This window comes from Solanum dulcamara, chromosome 5 (assembly GCF_947179165.1).
Source record: "Solanum dulcamara chromosome 5, daSolDulc1.2, whole genome shotgun sequence".
In the NCBI taxonomy this organism is placed as follows: domain Eukaryota; kingdom Viridiplantae; phylum Streptophyta; class Magnoliopsida; order Solanales; family Solanaceae; genus Solanum; species Solanum dulcamara.
The window spans coordinates 58,872,553-58,897,497 of NC_077241.1; the positions used below are offsets into that span (position 1 = coordinate 58,872,553).

General features: G+C 35.8%; 1 protein-coding gene across 1 annotated transcript; it reads right to left on the reverse strand.

Moving 5' to 3' along the window:
* Positions 1 to 10,530: 10,530 nt before the first annotated feature.
* LOC129890629 (uncharacterized) lies at positions 10,531 to 12,866 on the reverse strand. The gene is made up of 2 exons (XM_055966145.1): positions 12,857 to 12,866; positions 10,531 to 11,644 (listed from the first exon to the last, which is right to left on the reverse strand). Exons 1-2 carry the CDS (start codon positions 12,864 to 12,866, stop codon positions 10,848 to 10,850), a joined length of 807 nt encoding a protein of 268 aa, XP_055822120.1. The 3' UTR covers positions 10,531 to 10,847.
* Between the last annotated feature and the right edge of the window lie 12,079 nt (positions 12,867 to 24,945).

The following is a 24,945-nucleotide window of genomic DNA, read 5'->3' on the forward strand; positions in this document are numbered from 1 at the left end:
TTGTTATCATATTATGATTTAGATTTGAGAGAGTGGTATATCTAATTTAATATTAGGTGTATTATGTTATATGAATACCATTAGAGTTATGTTATTTGAATAAATTAAGATTTAATCCTAGGCATGAGATTAAGAAAATTGATTATAGATTTGGGTAAGTTTTTGAATCTAGGCTAGACATATAGTATTATTGATGTCTACGGATTCATTTGCTTACGAATATTGTATACTTGATAGATTGGAAATGTGAGGCATTGAAGAAAGAAAAGGCATTGGTGAGTTAGCTTGCTTGACTTTCGGTTCTTCAGTTGAGGTACATTATGGTTTATTCTATATCATACAGAGACTCTTAATAGTGATTGATATTCGTTGAGTAATGTTGTGAAGTTTGCTATGCATTTAACTATTGTGGTTTGGATGATTGATATATTGTTGTGATTGGTCTGCAATTCTAAAACCGTAAAATTCATAATCTTGAACTTGCTTTATCAAAAGTAATGCCTTGAAGGCTTTATGAAATATTATTAATGACGTGGGAAGTAATAATAAAGAATGATGAATTAATTATATATTTGGATCAGGTGTCACGAGCTAACACGATATATTTTTGGATCATAGGTCATGTTCCGACATGATATTATTGGATCATGTGTCATATTCTGACACGATATTATTGAATCGGGTGTCACGTTCTGACATGATAAATATATTTGGATTGGGTGTCATGAGCCGACATGATATTATTAGATCTGATGTCATATTACGACACAATATTATTAGATTGGGTGTCACGTTCTGACACGGTAATATTAAAGGAAAACATATTCAAATGACTTAATACTATACAATTTCAAATAAATCATTTTCCAAAAGACCGTGGTATGGAAGTTTGAGTCCTCATGTATACTCTTGAAATCGCTGACTAATTATGTAATTGTCTATTATTTTTTCTCTTGATCTTGATTTTCTTGGTTGTCATATGTTAAGTGCTATGATTGATTTTTTGCTATTACTTTATGCATATTAATTTCTATTTCGAGTCGGTCGATGATACCTACTCAGTATATGTTGTCGTATATTGACCCCTACTTGTATTTTTCTTTTTTTTTATTTTGTGAAGTTCAATGAGTGTTCCATCGAGTTTGACTCGACCTCTGCTCTAGCCAGTATCCAGCACATCATGTCTAAGGTGAGCTATTCCTTCTAACTTGTGTTTGATTCTCTCGATCATGGCATGATGTCCTTAGTTTTTGGGTATATTATGTTATTTATTTATTCTGGTGATTGATATTTCCAGACTTAGTATTTTAGAATTAGATGTTCTTGATGTGATGACTTTCAGATTTTAGGAATGATATGTAATATATCATAGTGGATTGTTGTTTCTTACTTTCATAAGTTGGGTTTCCGCATTTTTATCGTGTTTTATAAGTTGAATGCTAATATAAGTTGGGGCTATTATCATTGGTTCTCTCACCAAGGAAGTTAAGTGTAGGTGTTATTCATGGCCCATTTTGGGCCGTGACACCCACTTTTCTCTGAGATTACTAGCTTCATGAACCTAGCCTCCAAGGCCTAAATTTCTCTATCCAGGGTCCGCTTAAGGGATCCCAAACAAGCTAGACTACCCATGCTAACCGGTTTCTGGCTCAATGCGTCTGCCACCACATTCGCCTTACCTGGATGATACTTGATAGTAATATCATAATCTTTGAGCAACTCCATCCATCTTCGCTGTCTGAAATTCAAGTTCTTCTGAGTGAATACGTGTTGTAAGTTGCGGTGATTAGTAAATACCTCACACTTGATGCCATACAGATAATGTCTCCAGATTTTTAGTGCAAACACAACCGCTACCAACTCCAAGTCGAGAGTTGGGTAGTTTCTATCATGCACCTTCAATTGTCGCGAAGTATAAGCTACAAAATTCTTATCCTACATCCACACAGTACCCAAACTTGAATATGAAGCATCACAATAAATAATAATGCCATTACCTTAGACCGGCAGGGTCAGAATTGGTGTTGTGGTTAGAAGAGTCTTGAGCTTTTGGAAGCTCTCTTCACACTTATCGATCCACTCGAATTTCACCTCCTTTTAAGTCAACCTATTTAAGTGAGTATCAGTAGAAGCAAAGTTTTTCATGAACCGATGATAATAACTAGTCAGTCCTACAAAAATTTTAACCTCGATTACAGAAATAGGCCTAGCCTAGTTCTTAACTGCCTCAATCTTTTGTGGGTCCACCATTACCCCTTCTTTTGAAACAACATGCCCTAAAAAGGCAACTGAAGGCAGCCAAAATTCACATTTAGATAATTTTGCATATAACTTTTCTCTTCCCAAGACACATAAAATAATTCAAAGATGATCTGCATGTTCTTGTTCACTCTTTGAATATACCAATATATCATCTATAAACTCTATTACAAAAGATTTTAGGAATGGCTTGAACACCCCATTCATCAAATTTATGAAGGCTACAGGTCCATTGGTCAACCCAAAGGACACCATCAAAAATTTATAGTGCCCATACCTGGTTCTAAAAGCTGTTTTTGGCACATCCTCAGGACTAATTTTCAACTAATGATACCCAGACCTGAGATCAATCTTAGAGAAGACTGAAGCACCTTGTAACTGGTCAAAAAGGTCATCAATACGAGGCAAAGGGTATTCATTTCTGATGGTAACCTTATTCAGTTGTCGGTAGTCAATGCACATTCTCAAACTACCATCATTTTTCTTGACAAACAACACTGGAGCAGCCTAAGGGAAGTACTATAATGAATGAATCCCTTATCAAGAAGCTCCTGAATCTGAGTCTTAAGCTCTCTCAACTCTGTCGGATCCATACGATAGGGAGGAATGGAAATTTGATGAGTATCCGGCTCTAAGTCCATGCAGAAGTCTAGATCTTGATCAGGAGGCATACCAAGAAAGTCTGAAGGGAATACTTACAGAAAATCACACAGTACTGGAATGGAATCCATAGAAGGAGACTCTACATCCACATTTCGAATATGGTCCAAATAGGACAAAAAACCTTTCCCCACTATTTTTCTCGCCTTGAGAAAATATATGACCTTAGCTGGCTTAGGCTTGTACACCCCTTCCCACTCTAACATTTCCCTCTCCGAGATCTCTAGAGCCACAATTTTTGCATTGCAATTAAGTACAGCAAAGTAGGGGGACAACTAAGTCATGCCTAAGATCACATCAACATCTGTCATGTCTAAGATTACTAAATCAACCCAAGTATGGTATCCCATAAACACAACAAAACAAGCATGATACATATGGGTGACTATGACTGACTCACCAACAGGGGTAGAAACATGAACAGAGGCATTTAGTATATCACACAGTGCATCAAAACCCATGACATATTTCACAGACACATAAGAATAAGAGAAACTCGGATCAAACAAAATAGTATCCATCTAGTCATAGACAAGAATAGTACATATGATCACTGCGTCAGATGCCTCTGCCTCGGTCTTACTGGGAAAAGAATAAACATGAGTTCGATCATCCTAACGGGCTACCTCCTTGCTTGGATGGGCTTCTCCTCGACCTTCACTACCATTACCTCGGCCCCCATGGCCTCTCTAATTTTTTTTTCGCCCACTTTGTGGATGTCCTCTACCATTACTCCCCCCAACTGCTGGTACTACTGCTCGGGCTTGCTAGGGTGCTGAAACTATCATGCAGGGGTGAGAAAACTCCTTTTGTATATATCCCGGCTCTCCATAATTAAAATAGTTGCGATCAAAAGATGGGCGGCTATCCGGGAATAATGTTTCTTGACCCTCATAGGCTGGATGCTGCTGTGGAGTACCTAAAAAACTGCCAATAGAAGCAGGTAGCGCTGACTGAATTAGTTGGGCTGCAATCACCGGCCTACCTGACCCTCTGGAATAGGATCTCTGAAAATTACCTGTGCTCTTAGGCTTCTAAGACAAAGCTTTGTCTTGACCGTCTCTTCTTACACTTTCGACCTTCTTTGCAAAGTCCGTAACTTTGTTGAAACTCCTGCTTGATGAAGTCATATGGACGAAAAGTACTTGCAACTTGAGGTTCAACCCCTTCACGAACAACCTGATCATTTTCTCCTCTATGGTGACTAGCTGAGTAGTATATATAGACAACGCTTAAAACTTGTCCTCATAAGCAGCCACGGATAACCTTCCCTACTACAGGGCTATAAATTCATCTTTCGTTCTATCTCTCAAAGTACGAGGCACATACTTTTCTAGGAACAGGGCATGAAACTGAACCCAAGAGAGTAGGGGCAACACTGACGAGCGACATTTTACATAAGCCCTCTACCACTTCTTGGACACGCCTTGCAACTGAAATGTTACAAACTCCACTCCATGTTGGTGCACTATACCCAGCTTGTGTAACCTCTCATAGCAATTAAGAATAAACTAATAAGTATCTTCATTTTCAATCCCATGTAAGACTGGAGGTTTGAGTTTTAGGAACTTGGTGAGCATGTCATGCTCCGTACCGGTCATTACTGGACCCATGAGTGGTCTGAAAAAGACATCAGGATGAGCTGAGCTGTAGTAGAAACAAGACGAGCAAAGGAGTTGGTGCTGCGGGCAAGGTAGAAATGGCTCCAGTGCCGGCCAACCCACTCAACAAGGCCATGATCTGCTGAGCTAATATGGGGTACAGTCTGGGTGTCCTCATCTTTTTCAACATTCTATTCTTCCTCTCCAACTTCTATCTCTCCCTCTAACTCGTTTTGGGGAGCAAGAGGGGCCTCACCTACTAGCACATCCTCAATAGGAACTTCCACCCTAGTAGGTGCTGCTCTCCCTCTGACCCTACCTCGTCTCCCTCGCCTGCCTCTTCCTCTATCATGTTCTCGAATAGCAGGCTCTTCCTCTGGCTCTACTGGAGCTATTGGCCTTACATCGTTATAGGAAGTATTGACCATATGCATACAAGAGAGTGAAAGAGGTTAGATATCAATTTGTATTGCCAGATACCAATTGGAATCAAGTTATAGCACGAAGGAAAGAAGCCAATGAAACTTTTCCTAAAATTTGTAGCCTCTCGAAGAAAAGTACACACGTCTCCGTACCGTTCCTCAAGACTCTACTAGACTCATTTTGGTATGATGAGATTAACGAACCTAGGCTCTGATACAAACTTTGTCAAGATCCTAACCTGCCGTGACTAGCACCCACAGTAACCCTCCAGTGGGAGAACCATCCTTACAGCCCAAGCTATCACACTTGTGAGATATAATAATTAAAGATTTGCAGAAACAGGAATAAATCAAGAAATAATATTGAGTCCCCATAAACTCAGAAAATAATCTAAATAACAACTAAATATGCAGAAAATATCCTACGAATTGAAAGAAGTTTGTACCAAAACTCTAACCAAACATCATCACAAGAAAGGGAAACACCCCTAAAATGAAGACATAATACTAAAATAGTATTTGAAATCTTAGTCCTAGAAAAAGGACAAGAATAAAGAAGAGTCCACGACAGCTTGAAGTAAACAGCTCTCCCTTGAACACGAATAAGCCTCACCCTTATAAACGAGGTCTTTCCACAGCTGGTTGAATATGTCATGTACTCAACAAAGGCACAACAAGTATAGTACTAGTATACAAAAATAACTGTGTACTGGTACGATCACGCGATTAGCCAATAAGATGATCATAGACAAGTAAATTCAACATAATAAGTATACATATATACGGAATAGGTCAACCAATCTCATCTTCAATCATATTCAGCAAGATCATAGTTAAATATCTTCAACATGCTATAAGTTCACACAAGGGTACTCTCAAGGGACCTACAAATAATCAACTTTGTGTCGGAATATGATACCCGATTCAAATATATGTTAGAACTGACACTCGATCTAAATATATGTTGAAACGTGACACTCGATCCAATTTATGTATCAGAACATCAAACCCGATCCAAACATACCCTATCACAAATACATTCAGTATTTACAACATTCTATTTACCAAGAACTCGGTCATCACAAAACAGGGCAGCAAGTAATCATTTCACACATAATCTAGCATGTTTCCCCATTCATATACACGTAGGCATGTCATGAAGTAATTTAACAAGTATATGAAATATATACGGGAAATAAGACCATCACCTACCTCAAATTCAAGCTTCAACCACCTTACAGTGCAAGAGCTTTCCCGTTTCGGCTTTGTTCCTCTCGTTCTTAGTCTAGAAACAGTAAATACATATAAAAGATCAACACAATGGCCTAACTATCATGAAAAATAACACAATTCTCATCCTAGGAAAAATCCATGGTCCTAACCCCAACCTAGGGCTATTTCTCACTATTAGTTTTATTCAAACCCTCCCCCGATGATTACCAACTTTAGCTTCTAGGTTCTAGGAATCAAATGATGAATTTAGGAAGTAAAATCCTTATTTTAAACATGGAATTCTGTGGGAATTCGATGGAAATTGCCCTAGGTCGCCTCCTAAAGTCTTAGGAACTGTTTTTGCAAAAATAGATCGTTCTGGGATTTTTTTGACTTAAGTCTCACGACTGTCCCCTCTGGTAAGACCATCCCACTCTGATGGCCCCACTCTGGCGAGACAGATCCCGCTTTGATGGGTTGCACAGAAATAGAGAGCTCAGAGTTTGATCTCCAAGCCTCCATTTCACAACACACACCCTTTTCAAGATATATTAAAATATACCCTTCACTCCAAATTTGATTTCGGGAGTTTTACTAGCCCGAATGCGATTTTACGAAGCCGTAAATGCTCTGTATCGCCTTGGCTATCAGCTTATCCAAATAAATCAAAGATTCAATCTCCCACCATTCACATGATCATCCTAGACCTCACATGACTCAAAATTCATCCAATTCTGGCCTAGGCTAAATATTTTCGAAGTTTCTATCCAAAGTTTTCTGGCCCAAAATCCTTCTCAATTGGCCTATTCCTAACAACGAGGACATGTTGTTACAATATTTCACCAATTTTAACCAAAAATAAAAAACTAAGTTACTCCAAAATACTTTACTAATTAGGAGGATGTTTAAAAATAAATAAATAAACGATCACTCAATACATAAATATCAATTATAATACTTTAAAATAGATATATTTTATGTAGGATACTATATTAAATTACAATATGTTTAATGTCTATAAATAGAGTATAACATAATTAGGATTTTTAAAATTATTTTCATATAATGTAGGATTTTCCATTGAAGGAAACAATTGAAATTTATGTTAATAATAGATATAATTAATTTTTTATTAATTAAAAAATATACTAATTACTCAGTAATACACAAATTAATAAATTGAATGAGTTTTCAAATTTACACTTGATTTTTATTTAAATATAATCAATGAATAAAATTACATACAGTTCTACATGATAAATTTATCGTTCATACAACGTGTGCATTTTTTTAAATATTTTAAATATGAAAAAAATGAGATATTTATAACTATAGCTTGAATAACATATAAAATTTCGTATATTATTATTGCTCTAAACAAATAATAATAATTTATAGTAATTGATATAGTTATTTCACCAATTCTAACCACGAACACATGATTAGTTACTTCAATTATATTAATTAAGAATATGTTTGAAAATTAAAAAAAGGAATAAAATCATATGTATGTATTGTATTTGTATATATTCTCTCTCTCTCTCTCTCTCTCTCTCTCTTTATATATATATAATTCTTGATTTGATAAGGTGTCTAGTTATACCGCTTAATTATAGTTCTCTTGGGAATTTTATTTTTATTTTGGTAAGTTAATATATAGGACACGTATAAATAATTTATTATTAATTATATTAATCTTTTATTGGTACATGAGAAAATTATAACTTTCAATAATTGGTCTCTTTTATTTATAATATTGATTTGACTTTATTTGTTTGTACCATCTCGCATTTAACTAGATAAAAATCAATATATACATATATAATTCATAATTAAACAAATAATTTAATTATATTGTATTTATTATTTTAGGTATTAAAATAGAGCATTGCAATCATTTCTTCTCCCTCAATACTGATATGTTCATCATTCACAAAAGCTCAAAGTTTTGTAATAATATTAATGATTCAGGACTAAAGTGTGACTACAACATTAATGTGTGACTCTCTTGGGTTATTATTAGGAGTGTGAAAAAACTCAATCGATCGGTAGATCGAACCGAAAAAAGTGTTATTGGTTTATTGCTATTGGGTTATTGGGTTAACGGTTATTTAGTGATTTTATAAAAAATATTTATTGGATTATCGGTTCGGTATTGGTTTTATAATATTGGGTTATTGGTAAACCGATAACCCATTAAGACTATAATAATTTACTAATTTAATTTTTAGTTTTTTTACTCATACACAAATATCAAATAAAAAATATTAATATAAATATATAATCAGTTAATCACTATATAATATTATTTAGTATTTAGTATTTTAGGATTTACCCTTTATGCTTTGCCGCTTTAGGTTAAGTAGTAAGGGTTTGTAAGTTGCAAGTTGCTACAACGGTGACTTCAGAATTCATATATTTGTTTTACAAAAAAATCTTATTCGTTAAATCGAAAAACGAATCGTTAAAGACCAAAAACCGATAACAAATATCTGATTTGTTTGGTTATTGATTTAGCGTATTTAGAAATCGGAAACCTAAATCGAACCGATAATACTTAAAATCGAACCGAAAGGATTGATACACACCCCTCCTTGCTATCAATATGGTTGACACTTATAACTATATAATTTTTTTATGATTTCTAGGTTATGTCGTTGTCTATCATGTAAAAGTGTTTTGAGACTGACAGTTATTATTGTAATATTTTTAAATTATATTTTAAAAAATTATTTAAAATATGTAGTTAAATTTATTTAAATATAATAATTAATAAAATTACATATAGAGAAATATAGGTAATGATTCGTAGGTTATCAAATCGGTGTAACATAGGGACACAAGACTATAATGTTAATGTGTGACTCTTTTGGATTATTGTTAACTAGGATCGACACTTATCCACTATATGAATTTTATGATTTGTACAATTTGTTGATGTCTATCATATGTAAAGTGTTTTGAGTTTTGATTGTTCTTATTGAAATATTTTCAAATTATATTTAAAATTTTAATTAAATATGTAGTATAAATTTATTTTTACATAATAATTAATAAAATTATTTAATTAGAGATCATATTAATAGTAAATATAAGTAGTGATTTGCAAGTTATTTAATAGGCATATTATAAGGGCACATAACTAGAACATTAATGCATGAATCTCTTGAATTGTTGTTAATTAGGATCGACAGTTATAAACTATATGTTTTCTTTTTTGTTATTATATTTTCATAACATATCGATATTTATCGTTATTGAAATATTATCAAAGTACATTTAAAAATTATTTAAACATATAATTTAAATTTGATTAAACATAATAATTAATAAAATACTTAATTAAATAACATATTAATAACAAATATAAGTAATGATTCGTAAGTTATCAAATCGGGGAAGACTACAACATTGTGTAACTTTCTTGAATTGCTAACTAAAATTGACACTTATAGACTATATAATTTTGATGATTTCTATAATATGTTTATGTTTATCATGTCCAAAGTGTTTTAAATTTTTTTTGTCGTTATTGAATATTTCAAATTATATATATATTTTAAAATAATAATTTAAATTTGTTTAGATACAATAATTGATAAAAAGTACTTAGCTAAAAGTCATATTCGTAACATATTTTTTAAAACAGAGTGGTTTATGACAAAATTTTGATTGTTTCAATAAAATTAATTAGAAAAGACATTAAAATACCTTGCATACCTATTTGGTACTACTACTTAAAACATTTCTTAGAATGCAATAAATGTGTCCCTTTCCCATGCGTTGAAAATGTATCAAATGTATGGAAAATAATTGATAAATAAATTAATAAAAAAATTCAAATTTGAGAGGAAGGAAAAAAATATCAAAAAAGAAACTAGTTTATAGTGTGAATTGGTTTTCTTAGCATTTTGACCAAATTTGGGCCAAATTCTTTTGGCCGAAAGGATTTTTCCTATACTAACTTCTCAAATATATATCTCTTGTGAAATATCAGAAGTGGATAGGCTCAGTCCCAATTCATCATTCTTTCTTCGTCCTTTTTAATCAATTTCCAAAGAAAATGATATCTTTCTATTTTTAGTAATGATTTAATTTAAATAAGAAAAATTAGTGAAATTATTTATAGCCACAAAATTCTCAGACTTATTTTAGATTATACAAATTTTGAAAAAAAAAATCTCTTAAATTTTGTTCTTATTTAAAAATCTTCACACAAATTGAAATGGAGAGAATATTAAAAAAAAAATCAGAACTTTATCAATAGCCATTAAAATTTTAAAAAAATTACTCCCTTCGTACCATATTAGGTGGACATCTTACTAAAAATAGTTGTCCCAAATTACTTGATCACTTACTAAATCAGGATAACAACAACAACAACCCAGTGAAATCCCACATCGTGGGGTCTGGGGAGGGTAGAGTGTACGCAGACCTGACTCCTACCAATGTAGAACGGCTGTTTCCGAAAGACCCTCGGCTCAATAAAAGCATAGAAAAAGGTCAGACAAGAATATTAGAATAAATAAGTAGATGACGAAAACGGTCCAAACAATATTATAATCAAAGCACAAAAACAGTAGATATTATTATTGGATAATAACATAAATACCATAAATAACATACATCAGAGTACAAGAAATCATAGTGCGTTAATACGCCTACGAATAAGGGAGAATAAAATCATTATGTACTAGCCTTCTACCCTAATGTGTGCCCTCCACACCCTCCTATCTAGGGTCATGTCCTCGGTAAGTCGTAAATGCGCCATGTCCTGTCTGATCACCTCTCCCCAATATTTCTTCGGCCTACCCCTACCTCTTCTGAAACAATCCATGGCCAGCCTCTCACATCTCCGCACTGGTGCATCTAGGACTCTCCTCTTCACATGTCCAAACCATCTCAGTCGCGTTTCCCGCATCTTGTCTTCCACCGAGGCCACTCCTACCTTTTCTCGAATAGCCTCATTTCTAATCTTGTCACTCCTGGTATGCCCACACATCCATCTCAACATTCTCATCTCGGCAACCTTCATCCTTTGCATGTGGGAGACCTTAACTGGCCAACACTCCGCCCCATACAACATAGCTGGTCTAACGACCACTTTGTAGAACTTGCCCTTAAGTTGTGGTGGCACCTTCTTGTCACATAACACACCGGAGGCGAGCCTCCATTTCATCCACCCTGCCCCAATACGGTGTGTGACATCCTCGTCGATCTCTCCGCTGTCTTGCATGATAGAACCAAGATACTTAAAACTACTTCTCTTCTGGATGGCTTGGTCCCCGAGCCTAACTTCCGCGCCAACCTCTTGAGGTGTCTCACTGAACTTGCACTCTAGGTACTCTGTCTTGGTCCTACTCAGCTTAAATCCCTTAGACTCCAAGGTGCGTCTCCAATCTTCCAGCTTATCGTTAACTCCGCTACGAGTCTCATCGATGAGGACTATGTCGTCCGCAAAAAGCATACACCATGGCACCTCACCTTGAATTTATCGCGTCAATACATCCATCACCAAGGCAAATAGGAACGGGCTAAGAGCTGATCCTTGGTGCAACCCCATCATAACTGGGAAGTGTTCTGATTCCCCTCCTATTGTCCTTACCCTGGTTTTGGCACCCTCGTACATGTCCTTGATCACCCTTATGTACGCTACATGTACACCTTTAGCCTCCAAACATCTCCATAGTATCTCTCGTGGGACTTTATCGTAAGCCTTTTCCAAGTCGATGAACACCATATGCAAGTCTCTTTTCCTCTCCCTATATTGCTCCATTAGTCTCCTCATAAGGTGGATGGCTTCTGTAGTTGAGCGTCCCGGCATAAATCCGAACTGGTTCTCTGAAATAGACACGCCTCTCGTCACCCTCATCTCTACTACTCTTTCCCACACTTTCATAGTATGGCTTAGAAGCTTAATACCTCTATAGTTGTCACAGCTCTGGCTATCCCCTTTATTTTTGTAAAGCGGGATCATGATGCTCGATCTCCATTCTACGGGCATCGTGATAGTATTAATTAAAAAAATTATTTTACCCCTCCAATTAATATGACATTTTGAATGTGAACAATTTTCAATACTAGCTATTCTTATGTTCTATGTATATTTTCTTCTAACTTATATTTATATGCATTGATATAAACAAAAGTCAAGATAGTAAAGTTAATCAATCTATTAATGATTTGTTAATTATCGTGTAAAATAAAATATGTCCATCTAATATGAGATGGAGAGAGTAGTATTAATGTTGAGAATGATGTTCCATTTATTAACAACAATGAGCATGAGCTTGGGCTGGGTCATTAATTTTCAAAAAATCATACCACAAATATTTAAGATCCTATATTATAAAATATATATAAATATACTTTTTATTATTTATTTAACATAATTTGATATGACAACATTACATATTTAAATTTTAAATGTTCCACATTTTTGGCTCAAACTTAAAGATATTATTCAAAGATTAATTCTACTATTATGTTTGGAAAGTAAAATCTCTTGTTAAATTTTTTGGCATAATACAAAAATTGGCTCTTAAACTTGGCTTCAAATTTTAAGAAATTGACCCTTAAACTTGGCTTCAAATTTTAAGTATCACCTCCAACTTTTATAGTGCATAAGTAGACACTTTAACTATTCTTTTTTTAAATAAAAAAAAGCACGAAACCAACAACCTTATTGTATGATATACAAACGCTCCCACATTGATTATTTAGCCAATCAGTGGATGCCACGTAATTACAAACTGTACACATTTTTTATTATTAATAAAAACAAAAAAAATAAAGGAAACAATAGAAAATCCTGCCCCCCCCCACTAGCCCAGCTCAACCAACCCACTCTCCCCCCCCCCCCCCCGCTCAAAAAAATAGTTTAGAAAAAAAAGTTTTGAATATTTTTTTCTCTTTTGCATCACCCCACCCCAACACACTCCGCCCCCTCCCAAAAATTTAATTTTTTCTTGAAATAAAAGTTTTGATTTTTTATTTTATTTCTTTGCACCACCCCATCCCCCCTCCCTGCCACATTAATTTTGTTTTCGAAAAAAAAGTTTTGATTTTTTTTTGGTGTTTTGCACCACTCACCCCTGCCCCAACCCAACCTCCTCCCAAAAAAGAATAAAATAACCACCTAAGACATATATATATATATATTAAGGATAGAATTGTTATTTTTGCTTCTTTTTATTATTGTGAGCCTCGAAAATTACACCTGGCGTGCCTGAATTGCATCATGATCACGCGTTATGTCAGGTTGGATTCGTATGTTTTTTTATTTAAGAGATGAACAGTTAAAGTGCCTATTTGTGCACTATGAAAGTTGGAGGTCATACTTAAAATTTGAAACCAAGTTTAGAGACCAATTTATGTATTTTGCCTAAATTTTTTGTAATAATAAATCTCATATACTATAATTATGCTCTTTTTTCCAAATATAAATGGATAATTGCAGACTGATTTGGTCTTTTTGGACAAGCAACCATAAGTCAAGCCCACCAACATAATATCGTCATTAGTATATCCATCACCGATTGACTAACTTTCACTCCACTAGATAATTCTTACGTATTATCTTTCAAAGTTCTCACTAATAACATAGAATATCAGATATATTTTTTTTTAAATAAGGATATAGAACAAAAGTTATAATATGATTCAAAGTAGACAGTGAGGGATGACATCCCTAGTCAGTGGCGAAGCTAGAATTTTCAATAAGGGAGTTCAAAATCTGAAGAAGTAGACACATGAATTAGTCGAAGGGGGGTCGATATATACTATTTATACATAAAAAATTACTTTAACTCAATATAAATAGTATAATTTTTCGTCGAAGGGGTTCAAATTGTTGTGTATAAGGCTGAAGTACAGAGTTCGTTAGTAGGAGTTTGTTAGCGGTTGTTACGAGTTTGTTACAAAGTTAGTTAATTGTTAGCTCTAGTTAAATTAAGCTAACTAGTCTAGATAGTTTGGCTCTGGTTAATGCATACTATATAAAGTGTTGCTCAGAAGTAATTGCATATTACGAACCATTATGAATCTAGCTCTTAGCTTCTCCATATTCTCTCTTATGGCTTGATCATGAAGATTACCATTATTGAAGCTTGATAGAATCTTAACATGGTATCAGAGATCGAGGTATAAAGTTTGCGAGGTATCTCTGTTTTTTGTGCAACCATAGGCTCTCGAAGGAGTAGATGCATTGTTTGAGAAGCAGTGAAGATTGTGATCCTAGGTAGATTCATCAATGGAAAATGATAATGCTGCACCTTCGGTACCAGGAGGAGTCACAATAGTTGATGCTCATCATCTACTGCATCTTCAAGCATGTGATACTCTAGGTAGTTATTTGGTTTCGATTCAACTCACTGGATCTGAAAATTACTTGTTATGGAGTAGATCAATAAAAATAGGTCTACTAGGTAAAGGAAAATTCAGATCCACAAATTGTAAATGATCCAAGAATAAGTTTGATGCATCACTGCATGATCATTGGAAAAAATGCAATTCTATTATGCTTTCATGGATTATGATCTTTGTTAGTAGGGTATTACTGAGTGGGATAGTCTATGATAGTAGTGCTAAACAAGTGTGGACTGATTTGAGGGAGAGATTTGACAAGGTAGATGGCTCTAGGATCTTCTATCTATATAAGGAGATTGCTACTCTTAATCAAGGAATGTTGTTAGTTTCTACATATTTTTTCAGGCTTAAGGAGTTATGGATAGAATTTAACTCACTTATGTCGTGTCCTGGTTGTACATGTGAAGTATCAAAGACTTATGCAACTCACTTTGACTATCAGAGGTTAATGTAGTTTCTCCTAGGGTTGAATGAGTCCTACAATCAGTGTAGAAGCCAAATAATGATGCTAAATCCACCACTAGGAGTGAACAAAGATTACTCTCTAGTTATGGCTAAGGAAAGCCAAAGGATACTTGATAAAGCCAATGCAGTAAAATGTGAAACCTCTGGTTCTACCAATACTGGATATCTGGATGAGGCTATGGCATTCTTCAGTGGTGGTAAAGAGAATATGAATATGATTCGTTCAGGATCTAGCTCACACTCGGGTACTGATCACAGGTCTAATTAGAAGAATTACAATAGCAACCTGTACTATAATTACGGTAACTGGAAAGGCCATACTAGAGTTATTTGCTACAAGTTTGCATGGTTATCATGTTGATTGGAAAGGTAAGAAAAGGACTAGTCCTGGTCCTATTACTGTAGCTAACCTTGTAGGAGCCAACATGAGTAATGGACACAACATGCATTACCAGAATAATCCACCTTACAATACATAAGAAGCTATTAGCAATAGTTATCCGGACAGATCTCAGTCCAAGATTCCTAAGCAAGGTGTTAGTAATATCAATTCTGATATTTCTTATGCTCTTATGACTAACATGAAGACTCAGCAAGGTCATTATCCACAACTACAACATCTTCACTTTTCACCACAACAATACAATTAGATCCTTCATATACTAGACCAGGAGACTGAGAAGAATAATTATGATAACACTATTAGAACTACAGTTATGTTGAACTATCCTAATTTCATCACAGATGATGATAAATGGATTGTTGACTCTGGAACTTCCAAACATATGGTTTGCAAACTAAACATGTTTGCTAACTCCAGTTCCTTGAATGAGAAAGTTCACTTACCTACTAGTTCTTTTGCTCATGCCAGTCACATTGGTTCATCTCTGATCCTTGAAGGGATTGAGATAACAAATGTACTGCATATTCCTGAGTTTAAGTATAATTTGTTATCTGTATCCAAGCTAACACGAGAGTTGCACTGTTGTGCTTTCTTCTATCCTGATGTTTGCCTCTTTCAGGACCTCTTTAGTGGGAAATTAAGGGGGACTAGCATATTGAAGAATGATTTTTATGTGGTTCATGTTTATTGTCAGTTGAAGTCACAAGGAGCTCAATAGAACTCTCCAAAGAATTAAGCTAATGCAGTAACATTTAATAAGTAATGTTCTTCACTAAATCCTGTAAATTTGTCTCTATGGCATAAAATATTAGGCCATGTACCTCTGTCTACTATCTTAAAACTCAGTTGTTTCAAAAACTTGCCCACTCATTATGATATTCTATGCACTGTATATCTATTAGCTAAACAGTCCAGAAAAGTTTTTCTCTTAAGTAATACAACTACTACCGCTTGTTTTCATATTTTACATGCTGATGTTTAGGGTCCCTATAGAGTGCCTACTCATAATAGTAAAATATAATTTCTTACTTTGGTTGATGATTACTCAAGGTATACGTGGCTGATTCTGTTGAATTCCAAAGCTGAAGTTATAGTAGCTCTTAAATATTTCTCTACTATGGTCAATAATGTGTGTTATTCCACTATAAAGGTCTTAAAGAACTCACAATTGGGGTGAGTTTTTCATCTCAAAAGTAGATGATTTTCTTCAATCACTAGGCATACTACACCAAAGCTCTTGCACTTATTCTCCTCAGCAAAATGGAGTTGTGGAAAGGAAGCATAGGCACATTCTAGATACAGGCAGGATATTGAGATTTCCCTCTGATTTGCCGCTGAAGTTCTGGGGTGAATATGTATCCACTAGTGTCTATTTGATTAATAAGATACCATCTAGTGTCCTTAAATCCAAAACTCCTCATAAGTTACTATATCATGCTCCTCTACCCCTTGATCATTTAAAAGTATTTGGTTTTCTTGTCTTTGCTACTGAGGTATTCCATCTATCCTTCTTGGCTATTCCACTCTTCAAAAGGGATACAAACTTTATTCTTTGCACACAAAGGAGATTTTTATGAGCAGAGGTGTTGTCTTTAAAGAGGATGTCTTTCTCTTCAAACACATGAGTTCATCTCGTCCTCCATTATTTCCTATCCTTCAACTTATAAAGGATGCTCCTACTTTCCTAGTGGCTCTTTCTACTACTGATTTTGTGTCTGAGCCTGATCCCACTCCTATTCTTGAGTCTTCAATAATTCCACCTGATGAGAGTGCCTCTCCTCCCATTCTTGAGTCTTCCATTTCACTTCCTATTGGTGGTAATCCCACTATTCGGAAGAGATCCATTAGACCTACCAAACCACCTATATAGATTCATGATTTCTATATTACTCAGTCTAAGAGTAGTTGCCTCTATCTAATTACCAATCATGTAAGCTATGCCAACCTTTCCACATCATATGGTGAGGCATTAGCTTCTTAGCGGTCTAACCTAATCCCTAGGGCAGACCCCAATTGAAAGGTGCTAGACAAACTAAGGGCAAGCGTTCTAGTGTTACTGAGCCCACATCCTTTGTTGTAGCTGCATCTCTTCCTGAATGGGTTGCAACAATGAAGGCTGAAATTAGTGCTTTAGAGGAAAACAACACTGGGAGCATTGTTGATTTTCCTCAAGGTAAACATCCCATTGGATGCAAATAGTATTTAAGGTAAAGTATCTAGCTTCAGGGGCTATTGAAAGGTACAAGTCAGAGTAGTTGCCAAAGGGTTCAGTCAAAAGGAAGGCTTGGATTATTCAGAAACATTCTTACCAGTTGCTAAGATGGTTACTGTCAGATCAGTTTTAGCTGTTGCTGCTGCTAAACTTTTGTTATATCCCATATTTGTTTTTTGTTTTTTACAATAGGACATTATTGGGATAACGGTAACAAGTCAAGGGCAAGGCTATGTTTGATTTTGTTGGATACATAATTCTTATGACTAAATTGGGATGTGGAAATATTGGAAAAGTTTAAGGGTAAAATTGGAATTTCACATGTGGAAATACTATAAAAGGTTAAGGACAAAATTAGAATTTCACATGTGGAAATACTATAAAAGGTTAAGAACAAAATTGGAATTTCAACTTGGAAATATTAGAAAAGGTGAGGGGCAAAATGGTAATTTCACCTAGGGGTCTTTATAACTTCCAACTCCTAGAACTTTCAAGAGAATTGGAAGAACATAGAAGAGCAAAAACTCTAAGAAAAACATAGAGAGAGTTCGGCCAAGGAGAAACATTTTTACTCCTTGAAATTTCATCCCCAAAAATTATTTTCTCCTAGTATTCCTACTAAATCAAGGGTCCTCTACAACATGATGAAGTTATTTTGGAAGATAGGAGTCTTGTTTGGTTGATTGGTTGTCTTGGTGAAGTGAAGAAGTTGGAAGTAAAAGGTAAGAATTAATCCAATTTCATTATGTTATGAAGTTTGTTTATGTTGTAGTAAGTAGAGATGTGTAGAATCCATGGAAATATGGAAGTTATATGGTTGGATTTTGACATATGAATAAGTTATGTGTATGTAAGATTGTTGGCAAGAAGACTTGAATTTTTGTGTAGTATTTTAGTAGTAGTTATGGAGTAGTAGTTATGGTAAAAATTTTATGTTGGAATTGGAAGTTGAATGAATTTATTGAAGTTGAAAATATGGGTTAGGTGATGAAAGGGAAAAAAATTAAGTTTGTATAGTTTGTTAATTATTGTTGTGATTCTTGGAACATAAGGGAAGCTTAAATGGTTTAAGTTGGTATTAAAATAGATTGTAGGGAATTATGTATTTTTAGTATGATTTTATAATATTATGGAAGTAAAGTTGTTCAAGTATAGATTGTTGTGGTTGATTATGAAGTTGAAAGAAGAAAATGAATTTGATTATGAAGTTGAAAGAAGAAAAATGAGTTATAATAGTTTTATTGCATTTATGAAATTTTTGGGTGAAATATGGAATTGATGAATATGGAATAGCTTACTTGGAATATTTTTCACCTATGTTTGAATGAGTTTAAATTAGTTATAAACATGAAATATTCATATTTATTTGGAAATACAAAATTGGGTTGAAAGTTATTGCATTAGTTGGAAAAGAAACCAATTTATGTTATGGTGCATTTTAAATTGATTGTTGATGGTGTTGGTGTTGTTGTTGGCTTGGTTGTTGACATTGTGGCGGAGTTGAAATCTCGGAGTTGTTGTATATATAGGGGAGATGCTGCCGAAATTTTTGTAGACAAGTATTGGTTAAGATTGGAGTCTTAAAGTCTTATGAATAGTAATTGATAAATGTGACCAATTGTAGATTTTGGAAAAAACGGGAATTGAATTTGGACAAGTGTGAAAAGCCAATAAGGTATGTAAAGCTTTACCTTTTCTTCTATTGGCATGTCTTAGGTGTAATAGGTTTGGATACGAGCCTCGGGGATGACTCTACTCTTCGGAATCGACACCTAAAATTGACTATTTTCTATTCAGTAGAATTAAATTAAGTATTTATGAATATTTTTGAAAAATTGTCTAAACCTCTAGAATTTGCACAAATAGGACCCGACTATCTTGAAACTCTTATAAATAATGTTATGAATGTTAACACCTATAATTTCGATACGCCACCTCATTTGTCCGAGGTGGGCCCCACTATTTCGAATTTTTCTTTGTTATTCTGTTTGACTTATATTAGTTAGAATTTAAAGGAAACTCTTTGCTACTCTTCCAAATATCATATGACTAATTATTCCGTTAAGTCCCATAATATATTTTGAAATACGAAAACAATTTTAGAAAATTATTTTGACATAGACTATCGGGACATTGAAAAGACTTGCACTATTATTATTATTCAAGTATTTTTATTTATGATTTGTTATCGAAATTATGCAATCGAGTCTGTATAAATATTTTATATTTTAAATTGCATTTAGTCTCTCACTACTCTACTCGTGCATATTGTAACCACTCCTTCACTGAGCCTAGGCCAGGATATGTTATCAAGTGTACTTCTCTGCATTTTTTGCCATGCCCCGACGTGAGGGGGCAAGTATGACATGTACATGGGTTGTGGTGTATGTTATGCCATGGAGTTATGATGTGCCATGTACACATATGCTTATGATATGATATGATATAATTTGATATGATTTGATATGGCCATCTGATATGATATGATCTGTTACGGAGATATTCTCTACTCTGGTGTTATGATGTGCTATGGTGCCAATGATGGGAGGGCGACCACATTTTGTTCACCGAGTCCCATGAGATGGGGCCGGATATGGCATATGTCTTTGCATATATGATTTGTGATTATGATAAGCATTTTGAAATTTTGAACATTTATTTCATTTTCTGCACCTACTATTGAGATTATGGTTTTACTTATTACAGTTCATGCTTTACATATTTGGTACATTTTTCGTACTGACCCCTTTCTTCGGGGGCTGCGTTACATGTCCGTAGGTACCGAAGTTCGATTTGCTGATCCACTTGTTTAGGACATTTACTGCGTCGTTGACAGTGCTTCCTTGTTCGGAGCTTGTATTTTGGTACTGACTTTATCTCTGTATATTTAAATATGTTGGTCAGGGATACGACGGGGCCCTGTCTCGTCATATAACTATGCTATCATCTGTAGAGGTTTGTAGACAAAGTTATGTTGTGGGTTTTGTATATATATTTTGGGTTTTGTGTGTTTGTGACGGCCTATCAGCCCTCGTGCCTATATCTACTTTTATGATTTGTTTAGCAATTTCTTATAATTACTACCTATGTTTATTTAGTTAAAATGGCTAATTTGGGATAAGGGTACGTTTGGGTGCTCAATTAGGGCACCAGTCGCGGCCTATGGGGTTAGATCGTGACAACTTTGGTATCAGAGCGGTTTGGTCCTCGGAATGTCTACAGACCGTGTCTAGTAGAGTCTTGTTTATCGGTGTTTTGTGCACCACATCTATAAATAGGAGGCTACAGGGCATTTAGGATATTATCTTTCTTTCTCATCTTAGATCGTGCAATAGAGCCAGCTATAGGAAATGAAATTCCTTTTATTTTTACTAACCTTTGGTTTCAGCTGAAGAACGTTATCGACAGAAAAAAGTGATGGATGATTTTGGAAGCTACACAGTATACATGTTAGTAATGGTATGAAAGAGGCATGTTGTATAAGGTAAGAAAATTGAAATATGATTGAGATGTAAAGTTGAAAATTGAAGGAAAAAGTAGATAGGAAATTGTAATGGGTGCAGTTCGAGTTGGACATACGAGGTAAGTCCATTATTTTACACTGTTGTTGATATTGGGCGCCCTGTGTGGCTGTGATATGAATATACATATGTCACGCTCCGGGAGGGTACCCTAGATGTAACCAGCACCCAAAAGCCATTTCTGACCTCCGAGTGAACTACCTGGTCCAGTCACACATTCATTCAATCATATTCTCTTAGCGGAAACTTCAATTAATAAAATACTGATCATATATATATAGGGGCCGGAGGCCAAACATTTACAACCCAACAAGACAATAAAATAAGACTCCTCAAAATAACAGTTCGACCTCCCCAAACTCCAGTCTATGAAGCCTCTATCAAAGTCTAAGAGGTGCCAATGACAAGTCCATGGCTACCAACAATCAAAATAAGAGAAACGGCAACAGACTGTACATGAAGGCTCAACATCCTCCGGAAACTAGGAGGACTCGCCAACTAGTTGAGGGTGTATGTGGATCTTCAATGGAGCGCCGGTTGATGATCTCTAGTACTTGTCTCTGCATCATTAAACGATGCAGGCCAAATGGAGTTAGTACATCGAATGTACGAGTATTGAAAATGGCCGAATACAACGAACATCAAGGAAGAATCAAATCAACTCAGAAGATCGACTCAAGAGGAATACCAACTCAATCAAATGTCCTAAGTCTAAACAAGAATATGATTTAGACGGGACCAATCACATACAATTCAACTCAATCTGACTCAGGGTACTATCAAGACCTATTTGGGAGTTTCTCTTATCCGACAACCATCACTTATGATCCAGTGAAGGTACAACAAAACGACGTTGTTGCCGCGCCTATTCATACTTTGCCAGGGTATAAACGAATCAAACATTCATAGATCAAATCCAACCAAGTCCTATAATGTCAGGACAAATCTCTCGGGGAAACATCCGACTTTAACGGTTCAATCCCCCCTATGTTTGGCAACATAGGTATTGGGTTCGAGTATGGACTATACTCTTGCCCAATTCGGTGCTCGATACTCCTCCAAAGACTCAATGCTCCTAAAACTCCATCCAATCAACTCAATCAAATCATATCGACAAGTCTCATTACAACCTTGTCAACTCATCAACTCTATCATAATCAATCTCTTCCAATCATACTATCCGATCAATCTCAATCATATCCTTCAAAAGAAAATTTAAATGCACATATATAGCAATATCTAGATATACTCAATCATTTCCTCCATCCGTATGAGAAATCTTTGAGACTCATCACAATTTTAAGACTTTAAATTTACATTTTTATAATAAGCAACATTTTTAAGAACATAGCATCATTATCAAAATCTACATAGTCAAGAAGATCAATAGAACATATTTAGCAACTCATTTTCATCAACTCATACTCACATAAAGGCTCATTTTGGGAACTTCTTAACTCAACAACATCAATACATATAGAATCAAATAAATAGGGGACAAAACTCATTTAAACTTAGACCATACCAAGAAACTCCATTTTCATGAACATCTAACCTCAAAGCAAGAATAGGGCACATGGGTGGACTCAACCCATATTTTGGATAGCCTTACATACCTTAGTGAAAACTTGAAGAAAACCTTGTGGCTGGGTCTTCAATGAAAACTCAAACCTTGAAGCTCTTGGAACTCTTCTTGTTGGAGAAGGATTTGGAGAGGAAGAAGAAGAGAGAGAGAGAGAGAGAAGAGGTTTCTAGGGCTTTTAGAGAGAGAGTGGGGGCTGAAGAAATGATCCCAAAATAGTCTAGGGTGATACATATATAATTTGGGGCAATTCCCAAATTGGCCCTTCTCAAAAGTTCTGAAAAATAGGCAAAAATGCACCTGGCGCAATAGTAGCGCATCGCGCCATTGCAGCGCCAGGCTGAAACACGCCTAAAACCTGCACACCTCGTAGTGGCGCGCCGCGCCAAAGACCAAACTATTGAGGCATGTTTCTGGCGCGATAGTGGCGCGTCACGCCCTTACAGCGCCAAGGCCATTGTTCTGAGTTTTGGGAATTTGGCCTGAAAAACCCTGCACAACTTTTAGTGGCGCATCGCGCCAAGGACCAAACTATTGAGGCATGTTTCTGGCGCGATAGTGGCGCATCGCGCCCTTACAACGCCAAGGCCATTTCCCCAGCAGTTGCAACCCAGGCCAAAAATGAAATTCCTGCTGTGCTAGTTCATCTTGGGATCGTCATATCTTTTGACTCCGAACTCCAAAATTTATGTTCTTGGTGGCGTTGGAAAGGAGACTTGGCAACCTTTAATTTGATAGGTCGTGGGCCACCCAGATTGACGTCCTTTAAAAGATAGGGTCGTTAAAAGTCGACCCTTATACGAACTCATCCTAAACTTAGCCACGACGGATCTTTTGGACTTAGCTCGGTTCTAGGGGTCCTTGGTGACCCCACATAACCTCTAACACTGCTCAGTCCCTCAGAGACGCATCTTAACTCACGAATATACTTCAAGATACTCGGGTTAGACCCCTCTCGAACACAAGAAGGGTCTGAATCTTTGGAAGAATTTTGAGGGGTGTTACATTATCTCCCCCTTGGGATCATTCATCCTCGAATGACGAGAAATAAAGAATAGACTCAGGGTGCAATTCACAATCAAAACTCAGTCATTCAATCAGTCAAATTCTCAATCATTTATCAATCAAGACTCAAAAAGGCACAAATGAATTCAAATCAAGGAAATAGTCATTACCTTCAACATTCTCCTCGGTAGGCACGAATAGATGGGGATATTTAGATTTCATGGATTCCTCCGCTTCCCATGTGGCTTCCTCAACAAATTGGTTTCTCCACAGGACTTTGACTGAGGCGACTTCTTTGTTCCTCAGTTTGCGAACTTGGCGATCAAAAATTTGGACCGGAACCTCTTCATAAGACAAGCTATCCTTAATTCCAATGCTATCAATGGGGACTACCAACGAGGGATCGCCCAAGCACTTTTTCAACATCGAAACATGGAATACTGGATGAATAGAGGCTAGATCTGAAGGCAACTCCAACTCATAAGCAACACTCCCAATCCGCCTCAAGATCTGGTAAGGACCAATATATCGAGGACTAAGCTTCCTCTTCTTTCCAAACCTCATGACACCCTTCATGGGTGACACTTTCAAATATACTCAATCATCCACCTCAAACTCTAAGTCTCTCCTCCTCACATCGGTGTAAGATTTTTGGCGGCTTTGGCTGTCTTTAGCCTCTCTCGAATAATCCTTACCTTCTCCATGGCTTGATGAACAAGGTCAGGCCCAATCAACCCGTCTTCGCCAACTTCAAACCACCCAATGGGAGATCTACACCTCCTCCCATACAAAGCTTCATAAGGAGCCATTTGAATGCTTGCATGATAGCTATTGTTGTATGCAAACTCTATGAGAGGTAAGTTATCATCCCAATTTCCCTTGAAGTCTAGAACACATGCCCTCAACATATCTTCCAATGTCTGGATGGTGCGCTCTGCTTGGCTATCTATCTGGGGATGGAAGGCTGTACTCAAGTTCACCCTCGAACCTAATCCCTTATGAAAGGATTTCCAAAATTGGGAAGTGAATTGAGATCCTTTGTCTGAAATGATAGATAAAGGGACCCCATGCAATCTGACGACCTCCTGTATATACAACTTTGTATAATCTTCTGCGGTATTATCACAATCACCCAAATGGAATCATGTTTCTTTCGGGATTTCGGCAAGCCTGTAATAAAGTCCATGTTGATCATCTCCCACTTCCATTCTAGAATTTCTATGTTTTGAGCTAAAC